This window comes from Rhinolophus hipposideros (assembly GCF_964194185.1).
Source record: "Rhinolophus hipposideros genome assembly, chromosome: 8".
NCBI lineage: Eukaryota > Metazoa > Chordata > Mammalia > Chiroptera > Rhinolophidae > Rhinolophus > Rhinolophus hipposideros.
The window spans coordinates 72,341,043-72,358,530 of NC_138054.1; the positions used below are offsets into that span (position 1 = coordinate 72,341,043).

Below are 17,488 nucleotides of genomic sequence, written 5' to 3' on the forward strand. Positions count from 1 at the left end.
GTGCTTGTTGGGCTCTGCACAGTTTCTCAAACCTGGGAATCAGATTGGACTCCACCACCCTCATATCCTGTTCTGCGCTGACTTTCACATGCTGCCGCTTATATCTCACCATTCACTGAACACCCAGCTTTGCAAAGACATGGTGTCATCCAATGGAATGTAGCTTCGTGTTGAAACTGTAAACTACCTCGAGCTAATACTTCGTGTGTCCAAGAGATACTGGGTTATCACGGTTTCCCTTGAAAATTTAAAATATCCCTCAGTGCTCTTGTAAATTTCCTGCAGCACCCTAGGGTACCATAGCACACAATTCGGGAACCGTAGTGCCACTGTGTATGTAGCATTTTCCAAAATTTTGTGTGCATTTTCTCAGGCAAATCTACTAGCTGGATGGTGTTCCGTGCAATGTGCTTTGGGAACTGTTGGGATAGAGCATGGAGAGAGAACACCTAGGACTCCTTGCTGCAGACCTGGAAGCTGCAGTTCTGTGGGTGTTGACAAAGTGAGTGTGCTTGGAGGACTGGCATTCTGAATACAGAGCGCTGCTTCTTTGTTTTGAGACCTCAACAGGTGGTCCTGCTTTGACTCCAGACCTTGCTTCTAAAGCCAGAACATATCCTAGGAAGTGTCTTTGGAGATCTCAACAGAGTTTTGGTTACGGTGCGTTTCAGGACTTCTGAAACCAGGAGTATCAATAATCTGGTGATCAATGAAGCAACAGAGTGAGCTCGTGACCTGCCTTCTTTGGCATTTCACATCCCAGAGGGTGTTCCACAGAACCCCAGTCCACAGGATACTCAAAGAAAAAAAGAGTTCATGGTATATATATATATACGCTTGAAAGCCCAGAAAGCCCAATTTTTCCAAGTTTCCCAGTATTCGAAGCTCTTGATGAAATGCAAATGGGCATTAGCAGAGAGAACATGTGTCTGTAGGGTGTATGTGTGCGTCTGAGTATTGTGTATGATGATGACTAATGTCCATCAATTACCTGCAAATTACTAGATGTTGCCTATAATGATAGTTCTGTTTTTAGCTTAATGGTTTATGTATCTAACTAGTGGCTGCTGTCTGGAGTAGGGCTGCTGGCAAATCAAAACACTATTTGCCAAGCCTGTCAGTATGACAGATGTTGCTTACATTGACTCTTTTATTCCCAAGGTCAATTGACATGTCTTTTTTAATATCACTGTTTGATGTGCTAAGAGCCTTAAATGAGAGGCATTCAATGAAGGTCCAATTTGCTAGATTACTGTTTATTCCTGGATAATTCTGTATTAGTTCAGCTCTTTAAGATTGCAAGGAAGAGACATGCATGGATCACTCTCAGAAACGGGGATTTATCCCAAGGATCTCCAGATCATGGGCAGCACAAGAGCCATCTCATAAGTCTTTTTGTTCAAGATGGGTTTCAGGGCTTCTGAGATGGGGAGCGTCAGCAGCCCTCCAGCCAATGTATTAATAGCAAGAGGCTGAGCTCTGTGACCTGCCTCCTCTGGGCATGTTGTTTCCCACAGAGGATTCCCCAGAAATGCAGCCTACATGCCACTCTAAGAATAAAAGGGTCTACACTGAAGTGGGTTGGGGAGCTGATAATCTATCCCTGCCTTGGACGTTTGTTATTAGCTTTTAAAAGTCCCCACAAGCACTTTATTTTGTATTTTATGAAAAATTCTTGCTTCATGTTGTTTAAGCCAGCATTTCTCAATTCTGTTTAACCACAAGCACCCTAGAATATCCTTTGGAGAATAATCTAGTGTTTATATTTTTCAGAAGAATCTGGTTGTGTTCCTTTGTCACCCTCTGTGTTGGGGTCCCCACAGCCAACCTCAGTGATTTGCTGGGAGGACTCATAGCATCCAGCATACAGTGGCACTCCTGGCTCTCACGTATTACAGTGAAAGGATGCAGAGCAAAACAACAAAGGAAAACCGTGCATGGGATGAGGTCTGGGGACGACCCGGCGCGAGCTTCCGAGAGTCCTCTCCCCGTGGTGTCAGACAGGAAGTGCTTGCGCCCCCAGCGATGTGAAAGGTTGCCATGCGGGGAGGCTCACTAGAGACTCAGTGCCCAGAGTTTTTATTAGGGGCAGATTATGTAGGCACCGTCTGCCTGGCACGTACCAAAGCTCAGACGTCCAGAGGGAAAGCAGGAGTTCGGTGTAAACCATATGTTGGTACAAATAGTTTAGGCTGCTCTTCTCAGTTCTGGGAATGGTGAGGTCCCTCATGAAATCCATGTTCCTAGATGCCAGCCAAGGGCCAACCTTCTAACCTGTCCTTTTAAAGAACTTCAGTCAGGCCTTTTCTGTCCACTCTTTAATAATTGAACATTCATTCATTCATTCATTCATTCATTCATTCAGTAGTTGTCTTAATCAGGTTAGGCTGCTATAACAAAAATTCCATGGACTGGGTGCTTATAAACAACAGAGATTTATTTCCCATGGTTCTGGAGGCTCGAAGTTCAAGATCAGGGTGCCAGCATGGTGAGAATTTGGTGAGAACCATCCTTTGGGTTGTAGATTGCTAACTTCTCGTTGTGCCTTCATGGTAGAGAGCAGAGAAGGGAAGCAAGCTCTCTAGTAGCTCGGATAAGGGTAGTAATCCCGTGCAAGAGGGCTCTACCTGCACAGCCACTGTTTTCCTGGAGCTTTTCCTGCTAGTCAGGGAGACCTTAATAAAATGATCCCACAAATAATACAAATATTTACGCCAATAAGCATCTAGTTGGGAACTATGACGAATGATAGCAAAGAACAAAAAAGACTATGAGTCAGGATGGGCCATGTTGTGCTCTATTAATCATGTTTTTATTTTCTGTATTTTCTGATGCCTGGACATCTTGGAACCCTGCTGAAGCAGGAGAGACAGCCCCTCCTGGGATGAGCTATTAGTTCCAAGAGACCAAAAACTACTTTCCTGGGAGTGAGCCTTTCATATACAAACCAACCAGCCTAACGTCCTTTATTGATCTCTACTTGTTAAGCCCGCCCTACTCATCCCAGGGCCAGGTGTCAGATAACTAAGGGCAGTCAGTCCCTGCACCCTGGAGCCCTGTGGAATTATTCAAACCAGCCAATCCTAAACTTGCCTGGCCTTTTCACCTGGTCTCACCCCTTCCCTCTCCTGTGAAAACCCCAGGAAAGGCCCTTACTCCCCTTTTATTCCTGCTCTTTCTGCCTCCTGAATGACCCTAGCTCTTCCCCGTGTGGCCCTGGGTGTCACGGTGTGCCCCTCCTCTCGGGAACTATAAGTAACAATCTTTTCAGTGGCAATTGTCTCCTGATGTGTTGGCCTCACCAGACCTGAGTAGTAATGAAATCTACAGTTTAAAACACTGTGGTAACAAACCCTCAAATCTCAGTGGCTTACCTCTCCACAATTTTCTTTATTGCCGTTTTACATGTTCAAAGGCGCTTTGCAGGGACTCTCTGCTTAGCAGTCACTCAGGGACCCTGCTGATAGAGACCCTGGATCACTGCAGCACAGGTTTCTCAAGTCTCCCTCCCAGAAACAACACAGCACACTGCTGCTCACATATCCTTTGCAGAGCCAGTGCCATGGCCACGCCTGACCTCAGTAAGGATGAGGAGGCACCATTCCTCCATGAGTCTGGAAGGGAAGTTGGAGATACGTGCTGAAGAGTACCAGGGACTTCCACAGGACCTGTAGGAATGCAAAATAGATAGACTAGTTTGGGAGCTCCAGAACGTATCTTTCTAAAAAAACTGTTGAGACATTTGCGGTGAGATTTGAATGATGAGCACGAGTTAATGAGCCAACCAGGTGGAGGGGATATGCGAAAGTGTTCTAACAAGGAAACAGCATGTGCAAAGACCCCGGGGATGCGGCTCAAGGAGTGGCAAATTGAAGGCACCTAAGCCAGCAGTGTACCAACGAGGAGGGTGGGGAAGAGTATTTTGTCACAGATGTTGGGAGTGCGGACTCAGGGTGGTAATAAGGAGTGAACTTTTCAAGTTCCTTTTATCATTGTTTTCAAATTCTCCACAGGACATGATGCACTCCTTATTGGCTGCACTCTGGGCTGACCACTGCCCCTGGCCTTGACCAAAGAAGAGTGGAGCGACTGGAGCCAGGCAGGACCTAGGGCAGGGACCCAGCAGGCTGAGTCGTACAGGCCTTGGTAAACTCATTAGGGATTGTGGCCATTAGTGGATTCTGAACAGGGAGAGTGAGACGTTTGGGGTCCTCGATATCACCCGTTTCTAAGACCCTGGGATATTTTAGGCAGGGAGACAGAAGTAAAAAGGTGTGTTTTGTTGTTTTTTATTTTTTTAATTAAAGTTTATTGGGGTGACATTTGTTAGTAAAGTTACATAGATTTCAGGTGTACAATTCTGTATTACATCATCTATAAATCCCATTGTGTGTTCACCACCCAGAGTCAGTTCTCCTTCCATCACCATGTATTTGATCCCCCTTACCCTCATCTACCACCCTCCACCCCCCTTACCCTCTTGGTAACCACTAAACTATTGTCTGTATCTATGAGTTTTTGTTTCTTCATTTGTCTTTATTGTTTTCAGTTTTATATACCACATCTCAGTGAAATCAGATGGTTCTCTACTTTTTCTGTATGACTTATTTCACTTAACATAATAATCTCGAGATCCATCCATGTTGTCACAGATGGTCCTATTTTATCTTTTCTTACTGCCGAATAGTATTCCATTGTGTATATATACCACAACATTTTTATCCATTCATCTATCGAAGGACACGTTGGTTGTTTCCATGTCTTGGCCACCGTAAATAAAACTGCAAAGAACATTGGAGCACATATGTCTTTATGGATAAATGTTTTCAGATTTTTCAGGTAGATACCCAGGAGAGGGATTGAGGGGTCATATGGTAATTCTATTCTTAATTTTTTGAGGAACCTCCACACTGCCTTCCATAGCGGCTGCACCAGTCTGCATTCCCACCAACAGTGTATGAGCGTTCCTCTTTCTCCACAGCCTCTCCAACACTTGTTACTATTTGTCTTATTGATGATAATCATTCTAACTCGTATGAGGTGATATCTCATTGTGGTTTTTATTTGCATTTCTCTGATGATTAGTGATGTTGAGCATTTTTTCATATGTCTATTGGCCATTTGTATGTCCTCTTTGGAGAAATGTCTTTTCAGGTCCTCTGCTTGTTTCCAATTTTTTAATTGGATCGTGTTTTTTTTTTTTTGCTGTTATTGTTGTTGAATTGTATGACTTCCTTATATATTTTGGATTTTAACCCCTTTATCGGAGGCGTTGTTTGCAAAAATCTTCTCCCATTTGGTTGGTTGCCTCTTTATTTTGTCGATGGCTTCTTTTGCTGTGCAGAAGCTTTTAAGTTTGACATAGGCCCATTTATTTATTTTAGCTTTTACTTCCCTTTCCTTTGAAGTCAAATTCATAAAATCCTCTTTGAACCCAAGGTCCATTTGTTTAGTACCTATGTTTTCTTCTATGCAGTTTATTGTGTCAGGTCTTATGTTTAGGTCATTGATTCATTTAGAGTTAATCAAATCATCAGATTTGTTTGGAACCACAAAAGACTGAAGAGCCAAAGCAATCCTAAGAAACAAGAACAATGCTGGAGGTATCACACTCCCTGACTTCAGCTTGTACTATAGGGCAACAATAATCAAAACAGCATGGTATTGGCAGAAAAACAGACACACAGACCAATGGAATAGAATTGAGGACCCACATAAATATAGACAGATAATTTTTGACAAAGAAGCTAAAACCATACAATGGAGGAAAGACAGCTCTTCAATAAATGGTGCTGGGAGAATTGGATAGCCACGTGCAAAAGAATGAAACTGGACTGCTCTCTTCACCGTGTACCAAAGAAGGTTCTTGAGGAAGTAGGAAAGACAACAGGCCTTGAGAAAGTGGAAAAGGAATATTAGCTTACCTCTGTGGCCATGATAGCTGTTTGTAAAAGCTGTTGTCTGCACATTTTAGGTTAAACAGGGAGGTAACCAACAACAGTAGGGGGCTGTTGCTTTTCTTACCATTGTTTTACCCCAGTTTCCTAACACGTCTGAATTTCAGTATTAATACCTCGCTCCATTCAATATGGTATTTAGACTTGTCAGATGAAAGATGGGATGGTCTGAAAGTTTTATTCGCTCATTTGAACATGCGACATGATAATTCCTCCTGAGTTGTGGGTCATCAGCTTGTCTAAAATCGATTCAGTGATGAGGGAAGACTAGGCAATGGGGCAGGGGGATGATGATTCAAATATACAGATGGGTAGATCCACACTCTCACACCCCCTCCAGTTTTAGTACCTTTGAGGATTTCTCCATGTTAGAATTTATCTACCAAGCCTGGGAAATAGCAGAGCAGTGGTAAATATCTGATTAGAGAAAATGCCTCGTAAGCGGCAATTCCATATATTGCAAGTGATAAAACTGTAATTGTTTGTTGACAATGTACATTAGCTATTCACAGCTTGTGTCAGTGTAGTACCAAGAAACCAGAGTCTAGGAATCTTTAATGGCAGCTCAGAAATATCATGGAGCTAACTAAGGGAATAAAATCAACAAGTTCTACTTGGTGGGAAGATTGCCATTCCCAGAGATGAGTTCATGGGAGAAGCCTTGGGGAGGTGTGTGATTCCTCCATGAAGCTGTGTTGTTGAAGGAGGCTCTCCCTAGACTGAGTGTCGGGGAAGGGCACCCAAGGGCATAAATCTGGTGGACATGGGTGAGAGGCAAGTTGCAGCTGCTGTGCATTGGGCTCATTTGGAGGTAGACTACCAGGGCCACATAGGTTGGGGCCTGGAGATGAGATACAGATAGAGGTCTGGCCCCAATGGCAACAATTTGGTATTTTCATGCCAGGGTCCTTTGGGGACAGGAATCTGTCATCAGCGGAAATGAAAATCTGGGGGTGGGAGCAGGTTATCTAGGGCATGAGCAAGTCAGCGGGAAGCCAAGGGACAGGCAAGTGTTCCTTCCTCCCCTGTTTTGGAGCCAGTGTTGTGGTTCTGGGGGGTCAGTCCATTTCCAAGGACCCAGCCAGTGCTGTTGGTGTGTGTGAGGGGTCGGGGGGAGCAATGTGGCGGTTGGAATGAACAGGAGGCAGCTGAAGGGAGAGGCCGAGGGGAAGCTCCAGGCTCAATCTAGGTGGACTGAGTTTAGGTCAGATCTAATGGAGGACTGAGGTATTCTCTAATAGAAATATAGTAGGGCCACATATACATATATATATATTTTTTTCCATTAATTTTGATATAATTATAGATTCACAGGAAGATACAAGGATAGTACACAGAGGTTCCATTATCTTTCCTCGTTTCCCCTACTGGGTACATCAGAATTCACTACAGTGTAATAGCACAACCAGGAAATTGACATGGGTGCAATGTGTGTCTACTTCTGTGTCATTTTATCACGTGTAGATTCATGTCACCACCACTACCATCAAGATACAGCTCTGCTCCTTTGCCACAAAGATCTCTCTGGTGCCACCCCTTTAGTCACCTCCACTGCCTTCTTTGACTATCCCTAAACCCTGGCAACCATGGATCTGTTTTCCATCTCTTTAATGCTGTCATTTCAAAACTGTTATCTAAATGGAGTCACTTGGTATGCCGTTCTTTGAAGAGGAGCCTTCCCCACTCCACATATTGACGTTGAGATCCATCCAAGTTGTGATATGCGACGATAGCCCATTCCTGTTTATTGCCGAGTAGTATTACATGGTATGGCTGTACCACCTTTTGTTTAGTAGGTATATCCTATTGGAGGACATGTTGGTCATTTCCAGATTTTGACTATTGCGGGGGAAAAAATATACTAGCCTGCTATGGACAATTGTGTACAGGTTTCTGTGTGGACACAAGGTTTTACTTCTCTGGGATAAATGCCCAGGAGTGTGATTGATGAGTTGTATTCGTGTATGTGTAGCTTTTTTGTTTTTTTGTAAAGAAACTGCCTGTTTTCCAGAATGTCTGTACCATTTTACACTTTACCAGCATTGTGCAAGAGATCCATGTGTTTCACATCAGTACCAGCATTTGGTGTTGTCACTATTTTTATTTTATCTCTTTTAGTGATATGCAGTAACATCTCATCCTGGTCTTACATTGCATTGCCCTAGTAGCTAATGATGCTGAACATTTTTCATGTACTTATTTGCCTAACGTTTATCTTTGTTAGTGAAATGTCTCTTCGTGTCTTTTGCAGGTTTTCCATTTGGATTGCCAGCTTCTTGCTTCGTTGTCAATCTTAGGGGAAAAGTATTCAGTCTTTCACCATTAATTGTGATGTTAGCTATGTAGGAGTCTTGTAGATGTTTTTTTATCAAGTTAGGGAGGAAATTTCCCTCTGGTCTTAGTTTTCTGAAAGTTTTTTTTTGTTGTTTTTAAATCATGAATGAGAGTATTGAATTTTGTCAAGTGTTTTCCCTACATCAGTTGATATGATTTTTTTTTTTATTACACTTTGGCCTCTTTATATGGTAAATTACATTGATTGATTTTCAAATACTGAACCAGCCTTGTATCCTTGGGATAAACCCCACTTGACTGTGGTGTATAATTGTTTGTATATGTTGCTGAATCCTCTTTGCTAATATTTTATTAAGGATTTTTGTCTTTATGTTCATATGGGATATTGATCTTTAGTTTTCTTTGTTTGTAGTATTTTTGGTTTTGGTATCAGGGTAGTACTGATCTCATAAAATGTATTTGGAAGTGCTCCTTTCTCCTCTATTTTCTGGAAGAGATTGTGTGGAATTGGTGTTAATTCTTCTTTATAAATTTGATAGAATTCTCTAGTGAAACCATGTGGGCCTGTGTACTTTTGGGGGAGGGATATTTTAAATTACTAATTCAATTTCCTTAATAGTTATAGTGCTATTCAATTGACCTATCTTACATTGGAAAAGTTATGGTAGTTTGTGCTCTTCAAGAAACTAGTCTGTTTCCTCTTAAGTTATCAAATGTATGTGTGTAATTTGTAGTATTTCCTTAGTATCCTATTGATAACTAACTACAGAATCTGTTTTTCTCAACCCTGGACATTTATCAGTCTGATAAGTGGAAAATGAGCTGTGGATTCCATTTTCATATTTTTGATATTAATTAGGTAGATCATCTTTCTATTTTTGTTTGTTTGTATCTTTGCCCTTTTGCTCTTTACCTGTTTACCTTTTTCATATTGATGTGTAAGTGTTCTTTATAGATTATAAATAATAACCGTCTTCCTGTCATACGTATCATACATAATCTTCCTAGTTTGTGTTTGTCTCTTTATTATTATTATTATTTTTACACTATTCTTTTTGCTCACCACACATGTTTTTAATTTTCATGTAATTAAATCAATTGATATTTTTCCTTTAAGGCCTCTGGGGTTTCATGGTGTATTCATTAGTACTCAATCAATTTCAAGAGATAGAACCCAACTCAAACTAGCTTGAACAACAACGACAAAATGATCAAAGAAGGAGGGAAGGAAACAAACAAGCAAGCAAAGGAATAAAGAATGTTGGCTCACGTAACTACGCACTGCAGAGATAGATCTCTCTGCATGGCTGGGTCAAGGATCTCAGGAATATATCATCAGGGCTGTCTCTCTTCTCTCCTCACTGTTCAACTTGGTCTATATCTATGTGGGTATCATTTTTTTTAAAAGAAAATAGGCTCTGTGTAATGATAAAAAGGCTGCTGTCGGTCCCAAGTTTACATTCTAGTGATTTAGGATCCAAAAATAAAGGACTCTCAGAGTTTGTATGTCATATCCCATGGAAGGACTCAGAACGACCCTGCTTTGGTGATGTGCCCTCTTTTTTCTTCTCCATGCCTTGAACCAATTCATAACTCTGAGTGGTGTGCCATGATCTGTCATTGGCCCAGTTCTGTGCTTTTTGAGCAGGTGGGGTACCTGTCAGAACCCCATGCAATGAGAGCTCCCCAGAAGAAAGATGGACAGGTAGGAGCCAAAGGAATTCTCTAAACATGTCACCCTTAGAAAGACCTTCCCCAGTGTAAGATGATAAAAAAAAGTGTTTCCTTCTAATATGTATGGTTTCATTATTTTAAATATAAATTCTGACCCACATGAGAAAGTGAGGGAGCCAGAGAAAGACAGGGGCAGGAAAGGGGAGAGAACATGACATGAGGTAGGGATCCTTTGCTGGCTATTTCTATACCTGAAGAGAAGATGACCTTAAAACTTATTGGGCTATGCGTTTCATAGTTTGATCACTTTTCCTTAAGTTTATTCTGTGTTAACATGAGTCCTATAATGTGAGGATGATAAGAAGGACATGTGCTTGGTCTAGCACGAGGCTTTTCACAGTGAGCATTAACAAATACCTGATTTAACTTGCCTGAACCCAATACTTATGCCCTCCAGGGGACATCCGGGCATTCAGATATTATATAACAATGGGAGTTATAGAGAGGGATCCAGGAGCACCACAGAGATCCCAAAGTACTTAAAAATGGAAGCAAAGGTAAACTTTGAATTCTCTGCCAGAGCCCTGATGGGGGTTGGGAGAGGCAGAGTGAGCCTAAAATGGGGACAAAGGACAGACAGGAGACTGTCCACCTCTCAACACCTGTCGGTACAATCAGGTCACCTGTGGGGACCACCATGTGTGCACATCCAGCAGTGGACAACTTCTTTCCTAAAATATGTTTCCCAGTGTTCAGTGAAAACGTCATTATATTACCTTTTTCACATTAGAAGAATCTTTTAGAGATGACTCTTGTGTTAAAAACATATTATATCAGGTTCAATAATTCCTTCCATTTCACCCCGTTTCTTTTTCTTCATTTGCAGAAAAAAAAGGAGCGTTTTAATTTTAAAAGCAAGTACAGTATGATCCCATTTGTATGAAATTATTTCATTGACTGTGATCCCATCTGTTGATCCTTCCATCTCTTTGTATATCAGCTGTCAGAAATGATTATTTCTAGATTGCATTGGGGTTTTGTTTTTTTGCTTTAGTCTTTTAAAAATAATAAGCACTTATTAATTTCTATAAAAGCAGTAGACATTCCTGTTAAAGAATAAAGTCTACAACAGGAAGTATCCACATTCTGCTACTTAGAATTGGATATATCTTCCTCTATTCCTGAATAAATAATGTCTATTGGCAATTATTAGCTGTACATTTGTGGTGAAATCTACCCAGAACCTCAAAGGACCTCACCAGAAGGGGGAGACAGGAGAAGACAACCAGAGATGAAAAGAGAAGAGACATACATGAGGCAGGACTCCAGGCTGGGGATAGCCCATGCGTCAGGGAAGTAGCCCCCCGATGTTTGTGTGACAGAAGATGCCTGGTTTCCACGCCACTCTGAACAACTTGCATATGCCTGGTGTTAGGCTTCTTTCATAGCCCTCCCTGTGCCTAGATCAGCATTGTGCATCCAACAGGCGCTCAATAAATGCATAATGGATGTACAGTTCCCAAGGGGGTCATTCTCCCTTAATTGCACCTCTTTGTCTTTCAGGCTCACAGGCTTTCAGCTGCCAGCCACCATCGTCAGCGCGGCCACCACTCTCTCTCTGCGCCTCATCAGTGACTACGCGGTCAGTGCGCAGGGCTTCCATGCCAGCTACGAAGGTAGGTGTCCCCCAGCCCTGGCCGTGGGGGCCTGACATGTGAGGCCATAATAGCTGCAGGCAGGGCTGTGCTGCTCTGGGCTGCAGGGAAGGGCTGCTTCGGATTCAGAGCTTGCGCCTGTCCTAACAAGGCTGGTTACTGCCCAGTAACTCCGTTACTTAAATTGCTCAACCGTGTTTCTTGGAAGCTGAGAATTGACATCAGAGCTCAGGCTGCAGTAGCTTATCCTGAGGGCCCGATAACATCTACTTCTCTGTACCCTTAACTGGGTTTTGTTGTGTTTTTATTTTTTTTAGTTCTGTTTTCTGTTAGGCTTAATTATATAAGGTACCTCAGCTTGGTTTTGGAAATAAGAGAGAGATAAACCCTAAGTAAAAGAAATAAAATAAGTCACTGAAATAAAATGTCTACTCAATATAGTGACTGGAAAGAGTCAGTTTTCTATCATTCAGAGAACAATTACTACTTTTTTCCTTAATAGCATGGATTAGGGTTTCTTGGTTGGAGTTATGCAAATAATTTCCACTTCTCTCAGCCTGTTTCAATATGGTGTTAATGTTCAAATTAACACTAATATCTTCAGATTATACACTATTATTATTATTAACTTTATTATGTTAGTTCGGAAGGTGGTATTTCTAGATCTCTGTCATTTCCCTGGGAAATTTACATCTCATTAATAGGTAATTATGCTGCTCTTGGCTAACAACCCACACTGCTATTTCGTGTTGAGATCATTAATAGGCATATTTTAATATTGTTAATGATAATTAATAACAGTAATGACATAATACCTTAATAAAGCATGCTAGTTATTCTAAAGCTTTCTTTCTCTTGCCTCCAAGAACTTAAAGAACAAGGGATGCTTTCTTGAATGAAGTTGTAGCAATACAGAAATAGATACCACCTTCATCTTGCCAGGAATATACCTTGGAAAGAGGGAAAATTCTGCCTTCTTGGAAAAATCCCCCGTAGTGGTAGGGGAGTTGGGGACACAGTTTGATGCTTTAACCTGAGCAACTGAAGGCTCCTGAGAAGGTCTCAGTTATTTTTAACTACAGCTTCCTAAGAAGACTCCAGAGAAAGTTCCACATGCCTTTAACTGAGGGCTTCTGACATAATCCCACTCACCTTTAACTGAGGGCTCCTGAACAGACCTCCCTATCTTTAAAATGAGGTCTCCTGAGATAGCCCGATTTCTCTTGAAAAAGCAATCTGTTCCTCCCAATATGAAGCCTGTGACCTTGGTCATCCGGGTTACATCTCCACCTTGAACCTTGGCCCAGAACTCAAACCAATTCTCTCCAAGTTTGAGCTACAACCCCCTTCCTTAGAGAGGCCTCTTCAGAAGCTCCTGACAGCCTCTCTGGCTGCGAGCTTCTTCCACAATATGTCGGCCTCGGGAAGATTGGCCGTGTTTGGGGCTGGATGGGAGAATGAGTCAGTGACACTAGAATTGGTACCTGCAGAGATCCTGGGAGGGGCTGACACACAGGGGGACATGGCTGGTCTCTTGTGGTGTCCTCTTTCAACAATCCCTGTAGATACTTGTCTGAGGCCTGGACTCTCATGAGACTTTAAGAAAAGTGTCCTATTGGGGTGGCCGATTAGCTCAGTTAGAGCGTGGTGCTCGTAGCACCACGGTTGCCGGTTCGATCCCCACGTGGGCCACTGTGAGCTGTGCCCTCCTTAAAAAAAAAAAAAAAAGGTGTCCTATTGCTCCCTGACCACTGCCCCCTCTCGGGAACAGTGCCAAGTGCTTCTCTATCACCCAGAGCGGATCTGAGGGTACATTCCTAGAGCCCTTTTAAAACAGTGGCTCTGGCCTGGAATTCATGGGCAAGGTCTATAGTTGGGCATAAAAGGTGTGTAAACCCCTTGTAATTGGAGGCAAAATTCCAAAAGTACAAGAATATGTGTATTTTTTCCTAGGAAGGGTCTAGAGCAGGGATCAACAAACTATAATCCTCCGGCTACATCCAGCCCCGGCCTGTTTTTGTAAATAAAGTCCAGCCCATTTGCTGACATATCATTTATGACTGTGTGCACTGCAGCTGCAGTGGCGAGTTATTGCCACAGAGACCATATGAGCTGCAAAATCTGAACGATTTGCTCTCTGGCCCTTTACAGACCGCTTGTGTAGAGCTGTGCTGTGTAATACAGTAGCCATTGACCACATGTGACTATTTACATTTAAATCAATCAAAATGATTCAATCTACAAATCAGTTTCTCAGTCACACTAGCCTCGTATCAAGTGTTCAGGAGCCACATGTGACTTGTGGCTACGGTACTGGACAGCACAGATAGAGAACACTGCAGAAAGTTCTACCAGACAGAGCTGAGCTAGAGTTTCCCTCCGATTCACAAAGGGTCTGTGATTCAAAGGAGGTTACAAGATGTTAGCATAACGTAGAGGCTGATGAGTCCTTCCTCCCACCTGCCTGGCCCCGTGGAGGCAGCCCAGACATGACAATGCTCCTCATTCCCCAGCAGGACTGTCTTCCCTCAGCCAGTAATGGTGTCAGGTCTGTAAGTCATTAGTGCTAAGACAAGCCTTGCGGGCACGTCCAGGCAAACCCGAGCCAGTGCAGACAGGTTGCTGTAGCTGAACGCGTCCCTGTGCAGGCACCTGTGCAGTTTCTGACAAGTGCACAGTCAGTATGGCTGCTGTCTTTGTGCTGCCTGGCCGAGTGGCTCACAGAAGTCTGTGCGAACACCGGAGTCAGGCACAGAGGAGCCACGGCTGGGGCTATCACCAAGCCCCATTGGTCTTAGGACTGGACCACGGGGCGATTTGTGGATCCGGAAAAGTGAATTGCACTGACTTTTGGAACACCCAAAGTAGAGGGAAAAGGAGGGAAGGTAGGAGGAACCAGGAGGGCAGCCACTGCTGGGAACAAACTGCGTGATACCTGTCAAGTACCCACAATGGTGGCCTGGGCCTTCTCTATGACTGGACTTATCAGCAAGACACCGGATAATCCCATATTTGGGGATTTACTGATATAAACACTAGCTTCTTGAGCCTATGACCGACTAACTGATCTTGGGTAGATTTTTTAAAACTCTCTGGGCCTCTTTGGGAGGCACAGGGAGATTTAGGAGTCAAAAGGACTCTGAAGATTTGGCTCTCAGGGAAGAAAGTCAGCCCTGCCCTCCATCGCAGAGTCCCCTTTAGTCATTTGTGCTGAGCAGCAGCAGACACAGATAGACAGGCTCCAGAGGAGAAGGGGACCCCTACTGGCCAGGGCGCCCCCGTCTCAGGACAGCCTTCTTCCAGTCTCTATCCAGGAAGTCGCAGTACCCAAATGACATCAGGCCCTGCTGTTTGTGGCCCTCCTTGGCTATTAAAGCGAGTCTGATCCTCCTCTCCCCTCCTCGGGAAAGTGAAAAGTGCAGATAAGGAACTGGACTGCTGCTGGGGATTTTGGAGAAAGGTGAAGTCAGGTGAAGAGTGTCAGCTCACAACTGCTGCTGCTCGAGGCAAAGATCAAAAAGGCCCGTCGTCAAACCCTGAGAAGACAGGAGATGCTTGATTCATAATCCCTGGGGGCAAGAGCCTGGGCTTCCAGGAGGGGAGGGGATCAACCTGTATTAAGCGCTGACTGTGTGCCAGGCACTTTACATACATTACCTCATGTCATCCCCGTGCCAGCCTACTGGACAGACCTTGCTATCTCCATCTTGCAGACGTACCAGCTGGGACTCAGGAGTTTTGTGCTCAGCTTAAGGGTACTTATTTGATGCCCAGGAGTGGCTTTTCTGGCACTGAAGACTATATGTTCTTCTCTTACACTGTACTCTTTGCAAAACTGGAGTAAGGCAGAGACTGGTGCCTCCATTTCATAGGCGAGTAAACTAGAGCTAAGTCAGAGCCAGAGGAGGACACAGGATGGCGTGGGCCATTCCAGGGAGGCAACCAGAGATGTGTTCCAGAGCTTCTCAGCTAGGGTGGCTGCATAAAATACAGGATGCCCAGTTAACTTGAATTTTAAAGTATTCACATTTTTTAAATTTGAATTTTTTTTTTTTTAGTATAAGTATATCCCAAATATTTCATGGGACATACTTATGCTAAAAAAGAAATTATCTGTTGTTCAGTTGAAATTCAAATCGAATGGAGAATGCTGTATTTCTGTTTGCTAGATCTGGCTACCCCATTCTCAGCACTGAGTCCGCAAGAACCCTCACCCCACTCACCTCCTCCTCCTGACTCCCCGATCTGCTTCTGTCCTGCTCTGCCCAGTTGGGGCTGCCCTGCCCATCCACCATAGAGGGTCTGTCCTCACCTCTGCCATTCCAGTGAGCGTACATCTAGACAGCTCTCTGCAGACGTGCGCACACACACGTGCGCAGATTCAGATCGCTGTGCACTTGGGGTTATGCTGTGTGTGCAGTTCTGATGTCTGGTTAATGAGGCCAACATTTTTCTGTCTTAATAATAGTCCTGCTCTGTCCTTCCTAATGAATATCAGGGAGTGAGCCCTGTGGTTTGCAGATACCAACATTATTTAACCGGTCATCTTCTGCGGACATTCATGTGAAGAAATACCCTTGTACGTACAACTTAAACCCTCACCTAATTATCTTCTTAGAGTAAATTCTTGGAAGCGCAGTTGCTGGGTCAAAGACTGTGTAGATTTTGTTTTCGTACATAATTCCACAGTGTCTTTAGAAAAGTTATACTGATGTCCACGCCCACCCACAGTGCATGATAGGGGGCCCATTCCCCACACTTGACCTACATTACATGAGTTGTAAATCAGTTTCATTGATTAAAGTGGATGAAAAACCTCATCTCTGGTTGTACTTTGCATCTCTTTGATGATAGAAAAGGTTGAGCACCCGTCATCCCTTACTGGCCCTTGGTAGTTCATTTTGTAAATTGCCTGTCCCTGTCTCTGCCTACTTTTCTTTTGGGGCGTTAGGATTTTTTTTCTTATCTTTTTTTTTTCTTTGTAAGTGGTTTTGCATAGTAAGGATATTAATATTATGAGTTTCCTTTTTATGTGCAGCAGTTTTAATTTTTATGCCAGTAATTTAAACATTTTTAATTTTTCCTTTATAGTCTACCTTTGGTGTCATGCTTGGAAAGGACTTTTCCCTGCCAAGCTCAGAGAAATAGTCATTTCAATTGTTCATCTTATTCTTTCAGGGTTTTATTCTTTCCATTTTACTTTTAAACCTCTCTGGAGTGCAGTTGTGTTTGTCTTGGTTTCTGTGACTCTCTGTGTGTCTCTGACTCTCTAATGCTCGCTGTGTGTCCTTCTGTCTCTCTCTCTGAGTGTGTGGAAGCCTCTTCCCTGTTTACCCTCCACGTGTTTCTCCCTGATGTTTCTAGTCTTGCTGCTGTTGGGACATGATTTCTTCCACCCAATCCCCAGGCTTCCCAACTTGGCCACACACAACTCTCAAACACTATGTGGGATTGTTTCTGCCTGTTCCAGACTCATCAGCAGGTAAACAAGAGTTATAAGCAGATCAGAAATCTCAATTAGATTAAGAGTCTCTGCAGGTTTTTAATGCCTAATCCTGGTTGCACCTTTGCATATTAGCAGCGTTAATCTTGAGCGGTCACTTTGACACTTTCATGAAGGAGAACCCATCTCTGAGAGCTGGGTCTCAGTCAGTTAGATCTATTTAATCATCTAAGTCTAAAGACAGGCATTTCTGTTTAGCTAAATCTGTCATGTTGGGATCTGACTATTAAAATACAGGAGGCTTCCTTAAATATCAGACCTGTTGCATTTCACTTATTAGTATCTCCACATAGAATCTAGAAGGATGAGGAACCTTCTTTTTGCAAACTCCCTAGTAGGAGGGGTAGCCAAGTACAATGAGTAAGACCTCAGGTTCTGGGTTCAAATATATCTGGAATCAGATC

At 43.2% G+C, this 17,488-nt stretch overlaps 1 protein-coding gene across 1 annotated transcript in view; it reads left to right on the forward strand.

Moving 5' to 3' along the window:
• Positions 1-17,488, forward strand: part of CSMD2 (CUB and Sushi multiple domains 2) — a 579,318-nt gene that overhangs the window by 95,401 nt on the left and 466,429 nt on the right. Inside the window, 1 exon segment of the mRNA XM_081055778.1 lies at positions 11,490-11,602. Coding sequence (XP_080911904.1) covers positions 11,490-11,602 — 113 coding nt within the window.